The sequence below is a fragment of the Protomyctophum parallelum genome (assembly GCF_964188405.1).
Source record: "Protomyctophum parallelum genome assembly, chromosome: 6".
Lineage (NCBI taxonomy): Eukaryota > Metazoa > Chordata > Actinopteri > Myctophiformes > Myctophidae > Protomyctophum > Protomyctophum parallelum.
The window spans coordinates 48,334,473-48,355,925 of record NC_139701.1 but is presented as its reverse complement, the minus strand read 5'-3'; the positions used below and the strand labels follow the sequence as shown (position 1 = coordinate 48,355,925).

General features: G+C 45.8%; 2 protein-coding genes across 2 annotated transcripts; both read left to right on the top strand.

Annotated features, from left to right (window-relative positions):
* Nucleotides 1-263: 263 nt before the first annotated feature.
* On the top strand, nucleotides 264-1,280 carry LOC310860060 (kelch domain-containing protein 3-like; the record flags this gene model as incomplete). The annotated part of the gene is made up of 1 exon (XM_083766822.1): nucleotides 264-1,280. One exon carries the CDS (start codon nucleotides 264-266, stop codon nucleotides 1,278-1,280), a length of 1,017 nt encoding a protein of 338 aa, XP_083622948.1.
* Nucleotides 1,281-1,924: 644 nt separating this feature from the next.
* Nucleotides 1,925-7,729, top strand: LOC310860059 (kelch domain-containing protein 3-like; the record flags this gene model as incomplete). The annotated part of the gene is made up of 2 exons (XM_083766821.1): nucleotides 1,925-2,342; nucleotides 6,960-7,729. 2 exons carry the CDS (start codon nucleotides 1,925-1,927, stop codon nucleotides 7,727-7,729), a joined length of 1,188 nt encoding a protein of 395 aa, XP_083622947.1.
* Between the last annotated feature and the right edge of the window lie 13,724 nt (nucleotides 7,730-21,453).

The window sequence follows — 21,453 nt, the reverse complement described above, 5'->3', positions numbered from 1 at the left end:
TGTGACAAAGCATAGTGGGGTAATATATAGCAGGGCTCTGCTGAAGGTTCTGAGCAGAAGGTTAAGCATCCTGGTTTAACTTCTAATGGGACACCACTGCAGGGTTCTGACCTATAGGCAACCAGCACAAGAGCTTTGAGCTATTTTATATATTCCATGCTTTTACACAGCAGGATTTGACCAATAGGATACCACTGACCAATAGGATACCATTGACCAATAGGATACCATTGACCAATAGGACTTATCTATCCTAGTGAGTAATGTTGAGCTGGGCGGAGCGTCTGAGAGGACCAGAGACAGCCAATCAAAGAGCTGTGACAGTGAGACACTGTGTGTACTGCTTTGGAGGAGACTGTTGTGACGACGAGAAGAAGATTGATGTGAACGTCTTCAACACAAAGTCTTTGATCTGGAGGGAGTTGACCCCAGAGACCCGTGGAACAGGAGAACGCCACCATGAGGTTCCCTCCAGGTGTGAGGGCCACACAGCTGTGCTGATTGAAGACACTGTCTACCTCTGGGGAGGGGATAGTTACTGCAATGTTCTTTATGCATTTGATGTCGACGCCCACAGATGGATCAAACCACAGGTTTCCGGGACCGTTCCAGAGGGGAGGTGGTACCACTCAGCCTGTGTTTTGGGGAAGGTCATGTTTATTCATGGAGGATCAACCCAGAGTGCATACACTAATGACATGTACAAGTTGGACACCACCACAATGGTCTGGTCTTTAATCGACACCAGAGGAACTCCACCTCCTGCTTCATTAGGTCACTCTGCTACCATCATCGGGACAAAGATGTTTGTATTTGGAGGCTGGAGGTGGTGGGGTCAGGACTACAACACCATCAGAGTGTTTGACACAGAGACCAACCACTGGCTGGACACACCTTCTGCACAGCTTCTTCCAGAAGGACGCTCGGATCATTCAGCCTTTACCTACAATGGAGAGCTGTACATATGTGGTGGTCGCTGCGGTAACCAGGACTTAAATGATCTGTGGAAATTCAGTCCAGAGACCTTCTCCTGGAAGAAGGTTGAGCCCAAGGGGAAACGTCCACGTAGGTTGAATAGGATGTGCTGTTGCATGGTGGGAGATCGTGTCATTCTCTTTGGAGAAAACACACCTGGTGAACTGCATGTCTTAGACTTCAGTCCTAGCCTCAAGACATTATGTAAGCTAGAGGTTATTCAGTACGGTCTGGAGCAGTTTGAACTCCCACACAACATCAGGTGGGAACTGGCAGCCATGACTATAGCAACAAATGCTGATTGAACAAGCAAACAAATAATACTATAAAATGAAGTATAAAAAGTATAAATAACAGCGACACGTGGAACCAATAAAAGAAGGAAATTAAAACAGCAAGCAGTACAAAGATTACAGTGTAGGTTTTCCCTTTTCTTTTTTTGACTATGTCACTTCAGGGATACATTTCATGACCTTCCAGTAAACCAGGGGTTTTCAACTGATTTTGACCCAGGGACCACCACTGTGACTACGAGCAACCTGGGGACCACCACTGTGACTAAGAGCAACCTGGGGACCACCACTGTGACTAAGAGCAACCTGGGGACCACCATTGTGACTAAGAGCAACCTGGGGACCACCACTGTGACTAAGAGCAACCTGGGGACCACCATTGTGACTAAGAGCATCCTGGGGACCACCACTGTGACTAAGAGCAACCTGGGGACCACCACTGTGACTAAGAGCAACCTGGGGACCACCATTGTGACTAAGAGCAACCTGGGGACCACCATTGTGATTAAGAGCAACCTGGGGACCACCACTGTGACTAAGAGCAACCTGGGGACCACCACTGTGACTAAGAGCAACCTGGGGACCACCACTGTGACTAAGAGCAACTTGGGGATAACAACAACAACTTAGAGCTTAACGCTCTAAAGACAGTGGAAATGGTGGTGGACTTCAGGAGGAACGCAGCCCCTCCCATCACCCAGCTGACCCCAGTAGAGTCATGTCGGTTCCTGGGCATGATTCTCTCTCGGGACCTGAAGTGGGACCTAAACATCATGGCCCTCCTGAAGAAGGCCCAGAAGAGGCTGAACTTCCTCAGGCAGCTGAGGAAGTTCAGACTTTCAAGGACCATGATGGCTCCGTTTTACACAGCCATCATTGAGTCCATTCTCACTCACTCCATCATCACCTGGTTCCCCGCTGCAGCTGCAAAACATCTCGCCAAGCTGCAACGGCTGATACGCTCTGCAGAGAGGGTGATTGGCCGTCCTCTGCCCTCCCTCAAGTCCCTTCACGACTCTAGGGCGCTGAAGAGAGGAAGGAAAATCATGGCCGACCCCTCCCACCCTGGCCACGGCCTCCTCACCCTGCTCCCCTCTGGGAGACCCCTCCCACCCTGGCCACGGCCTCCTCACCCTGCTCCCCTCTGGGAGACGGTTGCGGCTGCTGAAGGCTACAAAAGTCCGCCACAGACTGAGCTTTTTACCCCTCAGCCGCCAGGCTGCTAAATGACTCTGGTTTCCCTCCCACCCCTGCCCCCTATAGGGAGTGTCACCGGACATGTTTTGCACTATTCCATAAACTCTGCACTTTATATTTATACTTCCTGCACGGTGTTGTATTTGTGTTGTTGTTGTTTTTTCGATATATGTGAAAAAAGGAAAAGAAATGCACACATGTCAAATGTCAAAGCAAATTCCTATGTGTTTTACACAATGGCTAATAAAGGTATCTGAATCTGAATCTGAATCTGAACAGTGCACTGCCAAACAGGCCTACATCTGGCTCTGGTCCAATCGGTTGTTGGGCTACATTTCATTGATTGTATGAAACACTTTGTGATTCATAAATTAATAACTTTTAAACTGAATATGAGCCAATGTCGATAATTCGGGGGAATCTTTTGGACTGGTGCAACCACTCCTATAGACAGCTATGTGTGTCCCTGGGTCTGTCCCTGTGTCCCTGGGTCTGTCTGTCCGAGCACGAAAATAGCGTTATAGCGTTTGTCCACCACCAAGTTCTGATGCTTCTTTTGTACAGTTCTACTGAATGCGTGGACAGTGACACCACTGCAGGGTTCTGACCTATAGGCAACCAGCACAAGAGCTTTGAGCTATTTTATATATTCCATGCTTTTACACAGCAGGATTTGACCAATAGGATACCACTGACCAATAGGATACCATTGACCAATAGGATACCATTGACCAATAGGACTTATCTATCCTAGTGAGTAATGTTGTGCTGGGCGGAGCGTCTGAGAGGACCAGAGACAGCCAATCAAAGAGCTGTGACAGTGAGACACTGTGTACTGCTTTGGAGGTCACTGTTGTGGCGACAAGAAGAAGATTTATGTGAACGTCTTCAACACAAAGTCTTTGAGCTGGAGGGAGTTGACCCCAGAGCCCCGTGGAACAGGAGAACGCCACCATGAGGTTCCCTCCAGGCGCTATGGCCACACAGCTGTGCTGATTGAAGACACTGTCTACCTCTGGGGAGGTTATCCTTACGACAATGTTCTTTATGCATTTGATGTCGACGCCCATACATGGTTCAAACCACAGGTTTCTGGGACCGTTCCAGAGGGGAGGATGAACCACTCAGCCTGTGTTTTGGGGAAGGTCATGTATATTCATGGAGGATCAACACAGAGTGAATTGACTAATGACATCTACAAGTTGGACACCACCACAATGGTCTGGACTTTAATTAACACCAGAGGAACTCCACCTCCTGCTACAGCATGTCACTCTGCTACCATCATCGGGACAAAGATGATTGTATTTCGAGGCTATGACAACACCATCAGTGTGTTTGACACAGAGACCAACCTCTGGCTGGACACACCTTCTGCACAGCTTCGTCCAGAAGGACGCTTTGATCATTCAGCCTTTACCTACAATGGAGAGCTGTACATATGTGGTGGCTGGAACGGTAACAAGTACTTAAATGATCTGTGGAAATTCAGTCCAGAGACCTTCTCCTGGAAGAAGGTTGAGCCCAAGGGGAAACGTCCACGTAGGTTGAATAGGATGTGCTGTTGCATGGTGGGAGATCGTGTCATTCTCTTTGGAGTAAACACACCTGGTGACCTGCATGTCTTAGACTTCAGTCCGAGCCTCAAGACATTATGTAAGCTAGAGGTTATTCAGTACGGTCTGGAGCAGTTTGAACTCCCACACAACATCAGGTGGGAACTGGCTGCCATGACTATAGCAACAAATGCTGATTGAACAAGCAAACAAATAATACTATAAAATGAAGTATAAAAAGTATAAATAACAGCGACACGTGGAACCAATAAAAGAAGGAAATTAAAACAGCAAGCAGTACAAAGATTACAGTGTAGGTTTTCCCTTTTCTTTATTTCACTATGTCACTTCAGGGATACATTTCATGACCTTCCAGTAAACCAGGGGTTTTCAACCGATTTTGACCCAGGGACCACCACTGTGACTAAGAGCAACCTGGGGACCACCACTGTGACTAAGAGCAACCTGGGGACCACCACTGTGACTAAGAGCAACCTGGGGACCACCACTGTGACTAAGAGCAACCTGGGGACCAGCATTGTGACTAAGAGCAACCTGGGGACCACCACTGTGACTAAGAGCAACCTGGGGACCACCACTGTGACTAAGAGCAACCTGGGGACCACCACTGTGACTAAGAGCAACCTGGGGACCACCACTGTGACTAAGAGCAACCTGGGGACCACCACTGTGACTAAGAGCAACCTGGGGACCACCACTATTGTGTCGGGTGGGGCCGACCACCCGTCCCCCATCTCGCGGTACTGTCCCCAAATAGCACTACTGTCCCGCGTCCCGCAAATCAAAGATTAGGGGAAATTAATTGAGCATGTGATACCATAATCACAATAATCTGATTCCATCTTATTCGAGGCCTTTTGGAGAGAAATGACTGCAGACTCTCAGAGTGTCTGTATTCAGCTGTGATGCTCGTTATATACATCAAGGCAATGATGTTTCTGCACTGCACAGTGCCAGGGTTGTTTTCGTCGACTAAAACCAAGACGAAAAATGTTCGTCGACTACCTTTTTTCACTGACGAAAACGACACGCTGTGGGCTTGTAGATCGTCTATTTTCAGCAAGTGAAAAAACTGTCATTTTGACGGCATCAAGGCCGTAAAATACATTTTGTTCGACTAAATCAATTGTTTAGTCGACTAAAATCTTATGATATTTAGTCGACTAAAACTAGACTAACACTAAAACCAGGTGACAAAATTTTTAAAATAAAACCCACACTGCACAGTGCACTGCCAAACAGGCCTACATCTGGCTCTGGTCCAATCGGTTGTTGGGCTACATTTCATTGATTGTATGAAACACTTTGTGATTCATAAATTAATAACTTTTAAACTGAATATGAGCCAATGTCGATAATTCGGGGGAATCTTTTGGACTGGTGCAACCACTCCTATAGACAGCTATGTGTGTCCCTGGGTCTGTCCCTGTGTCCCTGGGTCTGTCTGTCCGAGCACGAAAATAGCGTTATAGCGTTTGTTCACCACCAAGTTCTGATGCTTCTTTTGTACAGTTCTACTGAATGCGTGTGGCGATGACGATGGCATTATTAGCCTGATGTCAGTGCTAAACATCTCCAATATGCCCATATATGGAGCTCTAGGTGAAAGCCTTCGTAGCAGCCACCCCCATGTAACCAAGACTCTCACTTCCATTCATAGAATCGGATCTGGGAGAGCTGCTCGTTGGATATTTAGTCTCCACACATATCCGACTAGGACGTTGGGCTCTATGACATCTGACACGTTGGGCTCTATGACATCTAACACGTTGGGCTCTATGACATCTGACACGTTGGGCTCTATGACATCTGACACGTTGGGCTCTATGACATCTGACACGTTGGGCTCTATGACATCTGACACGTTGGGCTCTATGACATCTGGAAGTCACTAATGTTGCTCTGGAGAGGGAAGTCTGGAGCTCTCTGGTGGAGCTGTTGCCCCCCGCAACCCGACTACGGATAAGCGGTTGAAGATGGATGGATGGATGAATGGTGATTGAAAGAAGACTTAGAGACCTGGTGCAATGGCTATTTTTCTGAAACGGAAGGCTGTGTATTCCTGAACCGGGCGGGCGGGTGTTGATTTGTTTCCATGCATGTGACAAAAACAGCCAATAAAACACTATTAGGCCCAATTCACTAAGCTTATCGATACCGGGTACTCGATAAGCCCAAAGCTTATTGATACCGGGTACTGGATAAGCCCAAAGCTTATCGATACCGGGTACTCGATAAGCCCAAAGCTTATCGATACCGGGTACTGGATAAGCCCAAAGCTTATCGATACCGGGTACTGGATAAGCCCAAAGCTTATCGATACCGGGTACTGGATAAGCCCAAAGCTTATCGATACCGGGTACTCGATAAGCCCAAAGCTTATCGATACCGGGTACTCGATAAGCCCAAAGCTTATCGATACCGGGTACTCAATACGCCCAAAGCTTATTGATACCGGGTACTCGATAAGCTTGTTATCGAGATCTAGACATCTCGCTCCACTGCAGCATGACGTAATCACGCCATGACATCACAACCGTGTAATTGCTCTTTATAAAGACTTGTCCGACACACTAAACATCAGTTAGAGACTTGCAACGAGGAAACTCACTGCCTTCATCATAAAAAGTTCATCTGTAAACTCGTTGTCAACACTCATTGACGGTGGAGCTGCTGTGTGAAATGTTTCACTGGACGATACATCTGGAAGGAGAAGATAGGAAGGACCGGTCTGCTGCTGTGGTGGTCGGACACGAGATCTACTGCTTTGGAGGAGACGGAAACCAGAGGGGAAGAGGTCACATTGAGGTACACGTCTTCAACACCGTGTCTTTATGTTGGAGGAAATTGACCCCAGAGACATATGGAACAGGAGAACGTCACCATGAGGTTCCCTCCAGGCTCTGGGGCCACACAGCTGTGCTGATTGAAGACACTGTCTACCTCTGGGGAGGTTATCCTAACTGCAATGTTCTTTATGCATTTGATGTTGACGCCCACACATGGTTCAAACCACAGGTTTCTGGAACCGTTCCAGAGGAGAGGAATTGCCACTCAGCCTGTGTTTTGGGGAAGGTCATGTATATTCATGGAGGATCAACCCAGAGTGAATTGACTAATGACATGTACAAGTTGGACACCACCACAATGGTCTGGACTTTAATTAACATCAGAGGAACTCCACCTCCTGGTACAGAATGTCACTCTGCTACCATCATCGGGACAAAGATGTTTGTATTTGGAGGCTATGGGTGGAGTCAGGACTACAACACCATCAGAGTGTTTGACACAGAGACCAACCACTGGCTGGACACACCTTCTGCACAGCTTCGTCCAGAAGGACGCGTTCAACATTCAGCCTTTACCTACAATGGAGAGCTGTACATATGTGGTGTTCGCTGCGGTAACCATCTGTGGAAATTCAGTCCAGAGACCTTCTCCTGGAAGAAGGTTGAGCCCAAGGGGAAACCCCCACGTAGGTTGAATAGGATGTGCTGTTGCATGATGGGAGATCGTGTCATCCTCTTTGGAGGAAACACACCTGGTGACCTGTATGTCTTAGACTTCAGTCCTAGCCTCAAGACATTATGTAAGCTAGCAGTTATTCAGTACGGTCTGGAGCAGTCTGGACTCCCACACAACATCAGGTGGGAACTGGCAGCCATGACTATAGCAGCTGCTGATTGAACCATAGACTGTAAAAAATATGGACAAAGCGTTCCCCGGGTCTAACATGAACGTAAAATGAAGCCTGAAATCCCTTGCATTCTAATGCACTGTAAATCGCCATCTTTCTAGATCCGTTTTGGACCAGCTGGCCATTGGCTGGCTCCGTTTGGGTCCAGCTGGCCATTGGCTGCCCAGACAACGAGGCGGGACTTCCCCCCTTCTTCTCCGTTGGTTTTTATTTTGACTCGAGTGGGAGGAGTAGACTCTTGAGTGGGAGGGGAATCCCGATCATAGACGGTAACGGTAGCCACGCCCCTCAGAACATACGCGACTTTATGGTCATTATTTTAATTAATGGGACCATAATTTTCCAAAAAGAATATTATGACATTAGAAATGAGACCTTAAACTAGTGACTGGAAGAAGAAAGTATTCATGACCATGTTTATTAAGGTAATACAGTCTAGGTGAAGTTGGGCCAAAATACATGGGCCTCTATGGAGCTATGGGGCTTTTTGGGTCCAGTCCAGCGCCACAACAGGCCATTATATGAACTATCGATTTCAAATGAGGCTTCACGAAATATCTGGCTGACTGCCCCCCTGGATTGAACAAGCAAACAAATAATACTATAAAATGAAGAATAAAAAGTGTAAATAACAGCGACACGTGGAACCAATAAAAGAAGGAAATTAAAACAGCAAGCAGTACAAAGACAGGGTGCCTGATTACAGTGTAGGTTTTCCCTTTTCTTTTTTTGACTATGTCACTTCAGGGATACATTTCATGACCTTCCAGTAAACCAGGGGTTTTCAACTGATTCTGACCCAGGGACCACCACTGTGACTAAGAGCAACCTGGGGACCACCACTGTGACTAAGAGCAACCTGGGGACCACCACTGTGACTAAGGTCGCATTCATACCAGAGAGCTTTGCTGCGATTAAAACGAATCCTGCTGCGCATTGTCAGAAAGTGCGCTTCGTTTGGCAGGTGTGAAGGCTCATTGGAATCCTAATGCGCAGCAAATAACCGCATTTTACTCCGCCCAAAAACGTGGGTTTCGCTTCGCTTCGAATCGCACTTGACTACGATTCGGTGCAGGTGTGAATGCAACCCGCAGTAAATAAAGGAAATGAAGCAAACATAATGTGGCGGGTGAGGAGCTGAACACAGTTGGAGACGGAGAAGGCATATTTTACGCAGCGCAAAGATGTCCCGTTACTGTGGATAGACGTGGTCGAATAAGGAGACTGAAGCCCTGATCGAAATGAGGACGTGTAGGCTACATTAATCAATTGCTTAAGAAAATACATAAAAACACTGCAGTGTATTATAGCCTACATAATATTCTGTCTGTCTGTCTGTGCGTGCTGTAAACATGGAGTGCTGTCACTGTGTGGGACTGGGGAGTTATATCAGTGCGCTCACGCAGCGCTGTGCTGCATGCCCAAAAGAACAGTGTGTGGCGGCTGCGTGCGTAGAGAGAGAGAGAGGGGGGGGGGGGGGGTCCCAGACGGCACGACACATGCACGTTATGAGTGTAATTTTATCACCATAGATTTCACTGTGTAGGCTATAGTTTATGAACGGAACACATTGATAAAGGTCCCCCCTGCTGCGTTTCCAATTGCTGCGAATGACACTGTGAAGGCAAACCGCAGCCAATTAAATATGCAAGTATCCCCTTTCCCCGCCCATACGGATCTGAGTCTACCGAAGTATTAGGTGAGAATGTGACCTAAGAGCAACCTGGGGACCACCACTGTGACTAAGAGCAACCTGGGGACCACCACTGTGACTAAGAGCAACCTGGGGACCACCAATGTGACTAAGAGCAACCTGGGGACCACCACTGTGACTAAGAGCAACCTGGGGACCACCACTGTGACTAAGTGAAACCTGGGGACCACCACTGTGACTAAGAGCAACCTGGGGACCACCACTGTGACTAAGAGCAACCTGGGGACCACCACTGTGACTAAGAGCAACCTGGGGACCACCACTATTGTGTCGGGTGGGGCCGACCACCCGTCCCCGCATATCGCGGTACTGTCCTCAAATTGCACTACTGACAGGCAGAACCGTTTACCGCAATATTTGAAATTATATATAGCATATAAATAATACCGAATACGGTCATAATACTAATATCGTATTATTTTTTAATAAACGTCTACATTACTGTATGTGTGTGTCTGTCTGATGAATTTACGAGTATTTCATTTTAAACAACTATAATTTGCCTAATAACTTAGTGTCCATGCATTGACTGGCACCGACGCTGAATTACGGCGACGAGGGCGACAGCAGCGTTGTCGGACCGCCTCCTCCGCCCAGGAAAGCAAACAAAACATGGCGCCGGTGAGAGTCAACAAGTCCTAGCAAGTTGGTTCGTAAAAAAAACCCATCTGGAAACACTGCTGTTTGGCAGCATTCCGGGTTCCAGCCAAATGGAAAAGTCCGATAATCGATAATACCGATGATCGCGATATTATTCACCGATATCAAGGCTACCATCCGGTCTGCCCCGCCCCCAGGCAGGAGCAGAGCAGGTCAACGAACACTGATTTATTCACTGTAAACACACAGGAACAGAACTGGCAGTGGCATGCACAGAGACACTAGGGGGTGCTAGAGCACCCCCTGCCCTTTTGGCAATTTTGCAAAAAAAAAAGGGTTTTTTTTTCCCTTAATTTGTAGTGTGTGGACCATGCGGTGACATTGATCAAATCTTGATAAAAAAAAACGCTTCTACTATATTATTTAGGCCCCCCACAATCTAAAGCTATGTTTCTATGTCAGTGGTTCTTCGATTAAAGAAAAATAGCAGACCTACAAGCTCGTAGCGCGCCACTCGGTGGCGCGCTATGAGCTTGTAGATCTGCTATTTTTCAATAGCTATAAAGCACCAAAATGGGTTCCCGCCTCAAAATGCGCTGCACAAGGTGCCCTTTCTTTTTCACTTGAGCACCTGCCCCTCTAAATGTCTGTGCACGCCACTGAGAACTGGAACTATTCTACTATACTCAAGCAGGGAAGACAAGGAACTGAGGGTTTAAGTATAGACTGTCACTGCAGTCAGCATGGGCACACTTGAGCAGACAGGCGCGGCGAAAGGAAGCCGACTCCCGACGTCTTTTCCGGGTTTTTTAGACAGCTGGTGGATGGAAATGAAGCTCCGCCCACGCCTCGGCTTCGGGCCACTGTGTTAGTTTTACTGAGGTTAAGGTGGGTTAGGTTTAGGTATAGTTTACTGAGGTTAAGGTTAGGGGTAGGTTTAGGTATAGTTTACTGAGGTTAAGGTGGGTTAGGTTTAGGTATAGTTTACTGAGGTTAAGGTTAGGGTTAGGGTTAGGGTTAGGTATAGTTTACTGAGGTTAAGGTTAGGGTTAGGTTTAGGTATAGTTTACTGAGGTTAAGGTGGGTTAGGTTTAGGTATAGTTTACTGAGGTTAAGGTTAGGGGTAGGTTTAGGTATAGTTTACTGAGGTTAAGGTTAGGGTTAGGGTTAGGTATAGTTTACTGAGGTTAAGGTTAAGGTTAGGTTTAGGTATAGTTTTACTGAGGTTAAGGTTAGGGTTAGGGTTAGGTATAGTTTACTGAGGTTAAGGTTAGGGTTAGGGTTAGGTTTAGGTATAGTTTTACTGAGGTTAAGGTTAGGGTTAGGGTTAGGTATAGTTTACTGAGGTTAAGGTTAAGGTTAGGTTTAGGTATAGTTTTACTGAGGTTAAGGTTAGGGTTAGGGTTAGGTATAGTTTACTGAGGTTAAGGTTAGGGTTAGGGTTAGGTTTAGGTATAGTTTTACTGAGGTTAAGGTTAGGGTTAGGTATAGTTTCACTGAGGTTAAGGTTAGGGTTAGGTTTAGGTATAGTTTTACTGAGGTTAAGGTTAGGGTTAGGGTTAGGTATAGTTTTACTGAGGTTAAGGTTAAGGTTAGGGTTAGGTTTAGGTGTAGGCTGTCAATCACAGCGACTGGCCAGTCACAGCGCACCCTCTACGTCACTCTGTACTCAACCCGAGGACTAAAGCATGGTCGCCTGCCCAATGCTGACCAATGGGATCACAACACACAGGTGAACAGAACTAACAATCAACACAGCTGATTGGCTGGGAGACTAACAGGACACAGCTGATTGGCTGGGAGACTAACAGGACACAGGTGGAGAAAACTATAGTGATCACAGGGAGGTGAGACAAGACAAGGCAATTAAACACCACTATAGGCAGAACAGGAAACACTGGTGTGCATCACTTACATAATAAAAGTACACAGTACACAAAATGTATGAAGATCTTTTGAAAATAGCCGATCTTACAAGCCAACAATGCATCACATCGTATAATGCATTGTGAGCTTGTAGATCGGCTATTTTCAAATGGCCGGAAATGTATACAGGGTTGGAGTGGATATAATGCATGTTTTGTAATAATAATTAATAATCAAAATCTACAAAGTAACTAGATAAATAAATGTAGTGGAGTAAAAAGTACAACATTTTCCTCTGAGATGTAGTGGAGTAGAGGTAGGACATGTACAGACACCTCACAGTTGTACTTAAAGGACCACTTCACCACTTTTCAACCTATCTTCATATAATAGGTCCTCAATAATAATCATGAAAGAATGGCATGCTTTTTTTCTACTTGGTCTGTGTCTCATAGGAGGGCTGTGGGCAGTTCAGAAACCGTCCTCCAGTGACATCATCGATGGGGAATACAAGCTAATTTTTGTAAAAGAAATCTTGTTTAAAAAAAAATCTGCCGAATGATGATGTCACTGGAGGACGGTTTCTAAACTGCCCCCAGCCCCCCTCTTAACCCATTCTGAACGGGCACCCATTTTGGTGTCAGCATCATGTTATGCTTTAGCTATTGAAAAATAGCAGATCTACAAGCTCATATCGCGCCACCGAGTGGCGCGATATGAGCTTGTAGGTCTGCTATTTTTGAAAAATCGAAGACACTTTTAGAATCTGATCTCAGGTCAGAATGGGTTAATAATGACACTGTCAGGATGTAATAGACATTTTTAGAATCTGATCTCAGGTCGGAATGGGTTAAGACACAGACTGAGTAGGAAAAAAATCGTGCCATTTTATCATGATTATTAGTGAGGACCAATAGGTTGAAAAGTGGTGAAGTGGTCATTTAAATAAGTACAGTAGGCTACTTCCACCACTGTTTGTGACTGTCCGTCCTGTAAGCATATCCCCTGAGTCCCCTCCCGGCCATCGAGGAATCAAAGTGTTTTTTTTTTAACCATTTATAAACCTTATAGTGTCAGCGTGTCCCAAATAATGGAAAGTGACAATGCCACGGCGAATAGCGTTTAGCTCCACACGCCACACGCTGAGCCTCGACACGCCACACGCATGTACCTCGGCCACACACAGCACGCGCTGAGCCTCGACACGCCACACACACCTCGGCCACACACAGCCGCGCTGAGCCTCGACACGCCACACACACCTCGGCAACACACACAGCCCACGAATGTGTTCCAAGCATGACTCGTATATAGTCCCGTTTTAAGTCGGTTGTGGGCTTTGGTTGTGGGCTCTCTCTCTCTCCAAAAATAACACGTCTAAATAAGTGACGTGTGCTTCGTCACGACACCATGCGTGCCAGTCAGAACTCACCGGGGCCCGGTCTATGGCTCATCACACAGTACGTTATGTTAACCCATTCTGACCTGAGATCAGATTCTAAAAAATGTCTGTTTGAAAATGACAGTTTTCTGAAAAAGCTATGTTTCTATGTCAGTCGTTCTTCGATTTTTCAAAAATAGCAGACCTACAAGCTCTTAGTGCGCCACTCGGTAGCGCGCTATGAGCTTGTAGATCTGCTATTTTTCAATAGCTAAAGCATAAAGTAATGCTAACAGCAAAAGGGGTACCCGTTCGGAATGGATTAACTCAACACTCCAGCCTTTTCAGACATGACAAACGTAAACATTCTAAATGACTCCGTGTTTATGTGTCATGATGCATGCTGTTCCCTGGCAACGGGGATACAGTGCCAGCAAAACTCACCTCTTCAGAGTTCAGACTCCACCTTATTATTAAGCGCACAGCACTTAATTGCCCTGTGTATAGCCTCGGCAACCTTGCAGGTGTATAATTTGCAAAGGCTAAAATATGTCATTTAGATATAGCACATATGTAGAAATAATATGTGAAATATGGACACGAGGGTATTGATTTGAGCTCACTCTAATTTGTGGAACCTGGGCAGGGCCCCCATATATCCAGAGCCCGGTCAGAGGTCTTCTGTGGCGGTTCTGGACAACTGTGGGTTCCGGCCGACTCGACACCGGGCACTGCCCTCCCTGTGGTGGGGGGTGTGGAACGCGTGTGTCGAATTTGAAGTCGGTGGGGCAAACGGTTCTCGAGTTATACGAGGATTACAGCCATAAACGCAGTACAGACAGACGTACCGACAGACAGACGTACCGACAGACAGAAACATGCTGCATTTATTATACTTTCATTATGAAGATATTCCACTGTTAAGACGGATATGTCACGTTAAATTAGTTTACTTTTCTTCTTGATTACCATTACTTCTATAATGCATGTGATGTATTACCGTGTGTTGTTTTGCTTATACTGTAAATCACTCTGGATTAAGAGCATCTGCTTAAATGCCCGAGTTGTAAATCGTAACGCTGTTCCCATGACAAGGTACATTATGTTGAAATGAATGAGGTGTTAGAACGGCGTATAGCGACCGGAAAGGCAGAGAGATTTATAGGGTTTATTTTCAAACCTTTTATCATAGTTGTTTGTTTATGTCTGGAGACTCTATAGTATAGAGCGTCGCAGTCCGTCCTCCTTTCAGAACAACGAGTGGCCCAGGAAATGAATCCCAATGCATTTGTCCCATAGGCATTTCTTATATTATTTATTTAAAGACCTTTTAAGCGTCGTACGAAGCCAACTCTTGTCGTGACAAATCATGACAACACACACAATATTTTGGACCAAACAAATAATTAGAAAGTAGAAAAAAACGGCAGGTTACAACACCTCGACATGGAAAAGGTTGAAAACCTGCACTGACATAGAAACAGGGCCATATATTACTGTCGTAGCAAAAATAGCCGATCGCTGCGACACGTTTTGAGCTTGTAGATCAGCTATTTTTTTCTGAAAATTAACATTTTTATGTCATTTCAAATGCCTTTAATTATACGTGTGTTGAGCATTGAGCTACTGATTCAGACTGAAGTATAATTAAAGCGGGTCATGTTTTGCATGTTGTGGAATTGTAAACAGCTGAAACCAACATTATATCAGTATTCTGACCATTAACCTGAGGGCCACATTAAGTGAAGGTGGGGGCCGCATGTGGCCCCCGGGCCGCCAGTTGCCCACCCCTGATCTATATAGTGTCAGGTCTAAAAGGGGTTAAAGGTCACTGTATATATGCGTCATGCAACGGAGTGGCTGCTGGTGTAAACTATAGTCCCTAAATAACCTTCCTATTGAACCTTACATTTATCAGTATAGGATTCTTAAAATCTTATCGGTATCAATTAATTAATCACAGTGGAATGATGACGGCCCGGGTTGAATGTGCTGACACGTTCTCTCTCTCTCTCCCTCTCCCCCTCTCTCCCTCTCTCCCTCTCTCTCTCCCTCTCTCCCTCTCTCTCTCCCTCTCTCTCTCTCCCTCTCTCCCTCTCTCCCTCTCCCCCTCTCTCCCTCTCTCCCTCTCTCTCTCCCTCTCTCCCTCTCTCTCTCCCTCTCTCTCTCTCCCTCTCTCCCTCTCTCCCTCTCTCCCTCTCTCTCTCCCTCTCTCCCTCTCTCTCTCCCTCTCTCCCTCTCTCTCTCTCTCTCTCCCTCTCTCCCTCTCTCTCTCCCTCTCTCTCTCTCTCTCCCTCTCCCCCTCTCTCCCTCTCTCCCTCTCTCCCTCTCTCTCTCCCTCTCTCCCTCTCTCTCTCCCTCTCTCTCTCCCTCTCTCTCTCTCTCTCTCTCTCTCTCTCTCCCTCTCTCCCTCCCCCCCCCCCCCCCCCCCCCCACATTTGGAAGAGTTCAAGCTACCGAGGGTTTATAGTCATAAACTATATTATGGCTGTATATTTATGACACAATAAATTATGAACTACTTACTATACTATAGTGTGATAATACTAGAGGGCCGGCCGGCCGTGCCAACGCGGCTCGGAATACTGCTTCAAACTCGCTGACCCTCGCGGGGAATCATTAACTAAAACATTTGATCTCAGGCCTTGTATATTCTTATATAGGCCCAGGCCTATATAAGTATAGATGTTAAATGGTGCTTTTATACAGCACCTTTTATCCAAGGGCAAGGCGCTTTACATTGTGCATTACATTCACACACACACACACACACACACATGGGGAATACAAGCCAATATAAACTGCAGGCTTTCTAGTCCTGAAAAGTTGCAATGTGAAAATGGAAGCCATCGTTCTCACGATAATGGAAATCTAAACATTTTTGTAAAACAAATCTTGTTTAGAAAATAATCTGCCTAATGATGATGTCACTGGAAGACGGTTTCTAAACTGCCCACAGCCCTCCTATGAGACACAGACTGAGTAGAAAATAATTGCGCCATTGTATCATGATTATTAGTGAGGACCTATTATATGAAGATAGGTTGAAAAGTGGTGAAGTGGTCCTTTAACCCATTTTGGGCGGGCACCCATTTTGGTGTTTCGTGCTTTAGCTATTGAAAAACAGCAGATCTACAAGCTCGTAGCGCGCCACCGAGTGGCGCGCTATGAGCTTGTAGGTCTGCTATTTTTGAAGAATCGAAGAACGACTGTCATTTTTAGAATCTGATCTCGGGTCAGAATGGGTTAATCAGACCAGTGTGTGTCCAGTGGAAACCTCGTATGAATCTGATCTCGGGTCAGAATGGGTTAATCAGACCAGTGTGTGTCCAGTGGAAACCTCGTAAGAATCTGATCTCAGGTCAGAATGGGGTAAGAACCTATATCATCCATCTATAACGGGATTATGAGCGTCTGCTAAACGCCTACGTTTACAATTAAATTGTGTTAACTGTGTTAGTGTGTTAACAATTAAATTGTGTTAACTGTGTTAGTGTGTTAACAATTAAATTGTGTTAACTGTGTTACTGTGTTAACAAAATTAAATTGTGTTATAACCATCCGTCTAATGTTACATATTGTTTCTGATTGGGTTTTACTGCTGCTGTGAACCAAATGAACCCTTTAGGGATTGTAAAGCCTTCGCTTACCTGACGTTACCTTAGCTCACACTTACTGACACCTGACGCACACACGCGCACGCGGCACGCACGCACGCACACACGCACGCACACAACCACACACATAACTCTCCCTCTAGCAAAATGCTGACACACATACTAATATGGAAACAAATAAATACTTCAATATGCAGTGGGCGTGGCTGTATAGCTGATCCCTGAAGAAGCAGCTTTCATAACCCATTCTGACCTGAGATCAGATTCATATACGAGGTTTCCACTGGACACACACTGGTCTGATTAACCCATTCTGACCTGAGATCAGATTCTAAAAAATGTCAGTCGTTCTTCGATTTTTCAAAAATAGCAGACCTACAAGCTCGTAGCGCGCCACTCGGTGGCGCGCTATGAGCTTGTAGATCTGCTATTTTTCAATAGCTAAAGCATAACATGATGCCGACACCAAAATGGGTGCCCGTTCAGAATGGGATAAGCAACTCATGAATACATATTGCGGTGGGCAGTGGCTCAGCGGTAGAGTGGCCGGATGTTCGATCCCTGTGGTGCTCCCCCAGAGTTAGTGTCGAAGTGTCCTTGAGCAAGACACTGAACCCCTGATTGCTCCTGATGTGCAGGTTGGTGCCTTGCATGGTTTCCTCCGCCATCGGTGTGGGTGAATGTGTGTGTGAATGTGTGTGTGAATGGGTGAATGTGATGCACAATCTATGTAAAAAACCGCCGCTATATAAATGCACCATTTATATTGCACCGTACAATTATTGCATAAGGATATCACCGTCCATTATTCGGCACATAGCCCTGACCGACAGGGATACCACCAGAGCTATACAGCATTTAACAATTACAGGTTAGGAAACCGTCTGCTTTCCTTCCTTTGTCCAGACGGATTAGTCATAGCTTCGTTACCATGTTGTGTGCATGGAGGTTTATTATTAGTCATTACAATTATACAGTAATAATTACTGATGATGCGGTCTCAGCCTTGTTCAGAATGAGGTCGTTGTGGTGGGATAAAGTATACTCACAAAGTAGCAGTATCAATACTGCAAAATTATACGGTAGAAGTACAGTAGGCTATACTCAGTTACAAGTAAAAGTACGGAATTCCAAATGTACTTAAAGTACCAAACGTAAAAGTAATCACCGTGCAGAATGTTACCAATTTTAAAGTTTTTAAAATGTATGCGAAATCATTTGAAAATAGCCGATCTACAAGCTCACAATGTGTCGCTTCGCGACGCATTGTGAGCTTGTAGATCAGCTATTTTCAAATGGCCGAAATGCATATCTCTGTATGTTTTTTGTAAAAATCATCAAAAATCCCCAAAGAATCCCCATTATTTGAAAACTGCAGTTTTCAAATAAGTACAATATTCGGATCACAGATGTATAGAGTAAAAGTAAAAGCGTATTACTGGAAATCGGATATGCTCACGTAACGTATATACTTGAGTACACACAGTATATACTTAACCCATTCTGACCGGGCACCCATTTTGGTGTCAGCATCATGTTATGCTTTAGCTATTGAAAAATAGCAGATCTACAAGCTCATATCGCGCCACCGAGTGGCGCGATACGAGCTTGTAGGTCTGCTATTTTTTGAAAAATCGAAGAACGACTGACATTTTTAGAATCTGATCTCAGGTCAGAATGGGTTAATCAGACCAGTGTGTGTCCCAGTGGGAAACCTCGTATGAATCTGATCTCAGGTCAGAATGGGTTAAGTTATACTTTAGAGTTCCACACCAGTGGAATGACCTGTTGTTATATATGGAGGTTTATAGACAGTCATTATAATAATGATACAGTAATGCATTACTGATGATGTCTGCGGTCAGACCCAGGTGCGGCAGACATCTGGTCACCTCCCCTAACGACCGTGTGCTCACCGTCAGGATAACGAGTCTGTCTTGATCTTCTATACTGGGTTTAACCCATTCTGACCTGAGATCAGATTCATACGAGGTTTCCGCCGGACACACACTGGTCTGATGAACCCATTCTGACCTGAGATCAGATTCTAAAAATGTCATTCGCTCTTAGATTTTTCAAAAAATAGCAGACCTACAAGCTCGTATCGCGCCACTCGGTGGCGCGATATGAGCTTGTAGATCTGCTATTTTTCAATAGCTAAAGCATAACATGATGCTGACACCAAAATGGGTGCCCGGTCAGAATGGTTTAATTCACAAACACACGCACAATCAGGCCTAAGGAGCAGCTAGATTATCTGTCGTATAGCATGCAGCCACCATCCATCCATCCATCCATCCATCTTCAACCGCTTATCCGTAGTCGGGTCGCGGGGGCAACAGCTCCACCAGTGTTGCATGAGGAGAAGAGGCTGGAGCAGCACGGACATTTAGAGCCTTTTATTTAGGTGCTGAGTATACAAACGACTAACGTTTCATCAGAGGACTCTGATGAAGACCGCAAGGTCGAAACGTTAGTCGCTTGTATACTTGGCACCTAAATGAAAATAATGCAAATCTAGATAAAGCGCGCTATATATAAATGCACCGTTTACCATTCTGGTCAGTGCACTGCAGGGACCTGTGCGTCTAAAATCTACAGTATGGACCATTGTTCCTTTGTTTTATACTGACATCAACCTCAAGGAAGGAGAGAGTCACCCTGGACTGGGAACTGGACTGGGAACGCCTCGGGATCCCCCCGGGAATAAAGTTGATAATATTGCTCTGGAGAGGAGGAGCTCTCTGCTGGAACTGTGTTGCCCCCCGCAACCCGACTCGGGATAAGCGGTTGCATGGATGAATAACCCTTGGTGTATAGAGCACCGAAGTCTGACGTCACTTTCAGTAGAGGGCGTCAGTCCCCAGGTTCATGTATTTTTTTTGTTGCATTGAAATCGCCATAGGGGGGGATTTTTAGATCGCCTCATATAAGAACTGTGTTTGAAAAATAAACATGTCATCCCGGCCGCTTCACTCATATGGATATGAAGAATCAACTGACTGAGAGAAAACGCTAATGTTACTGCTGCTGAATTAGTTACATTTTCGCTAGAAGCAGACTGTATCATATATGAGTGACTGACTGTCGCAAACGATACAGAGACACCTCCCTGACAATATAACGATACAGAGACACCTCCCTGACAATATAACGATGCAGAGACACCTCCCTGACAATATAACGATACAGAGACACCTCCCTGACAATATAACGATACAGAGACACCTCCCTGACAATATAACGATACAGAGACACCTCCCTGACAATATAACGATACAGAGACACCTCCCTGACAATATAACGATACAGAGACACCTCCCTGACAATATAACGATACAGAGACACCTCCCTGACAATATAACGATACAGAGACGCCTCCCTGACAATAACGCAGAGACAGCTTGTTTATTTTTGGACCACAACGCTTATAGTAGACGATATTAATTATGATCACCCCATGTTATTCTCCATAGAGAAATTACTTCCGCGAACCAGGGGAATCGAAGGGATGAGCGAGTTACGTCAGGACTTTAGAACCAGGGGAATCGAAGGGATGAGCGAGTTACGTCAGGACTTTAGAACCAGGGGAATCGAAGGGATGAGCGAGTTACGTCAGGACTTTAGAACCAGGGGAATCGAAGGGATGAGCGAGTTACGTCAGGACTTTAGAACCAGGGGAATCGAAGGGATGAGCGAGTTACGTCAGGACTTTAGAACCAGGGGAATCGAAGGGATGAGCGAGTTACGTCAGGACTTCAGTGCTCTTGCTCTATTTGTATCACTGTGTCTATAGACGTGCATCACACTGAACGTGTCCTGCCTTTAAATCCGTCCTCTAACTACGAGGACTCCAGGTTTTGGGTAAGTCCACCAGGGCTGTGATGTCATCATCACCTGCCATGAGGCCGCCCCGCGTGCGCTCATTAGCCGCATACCGGGTTGTGTTTTACCCAGAATGCAACACAAAGCACAGCCCTGCGCCCCCCCCCCCCCCCCCCCCCCCCTCGCGGTTACACACCATGGCTGTGTTGAAGCTAATGTGTGATTTATATATAGTCAGTTGTGCTGCGGTGTTCCGTCAACAGGAATAACCCCTTCTGAACGGGAACCCATTTTGGTGTTAGCATCATGTTATGCTTTAGCTATTGAAAAATAGCAGATCTACAAGCTCGTAGCGCGCCACCGAGTGGCGCGCTACGAGCTTGTAGGTCTGCTATTTTTGAAGAATCGAAGAACGACTGACATTTCTAGAATCTGATCTCAGGTCAGAATGGGATAACAGACATAAACGCCCGTGACTCATCCTTTATTCTGGCCTGAACAGTGAGAGAGAGACTCCAGTTTTACAACCAAGTGGTGGAACGAGTGCTCCAATGTATCAATACTGCATTATAGAAATATACTCTGTTACAACTATACAAGTCTGGAATTAAACATGTACACTTACTGGATGCAAAGGTATAGATCTGCATCGAGATCAGATTCATACGAGGTTTCCACTGGACACACACTGGTCTGATGAACCCATTCTGA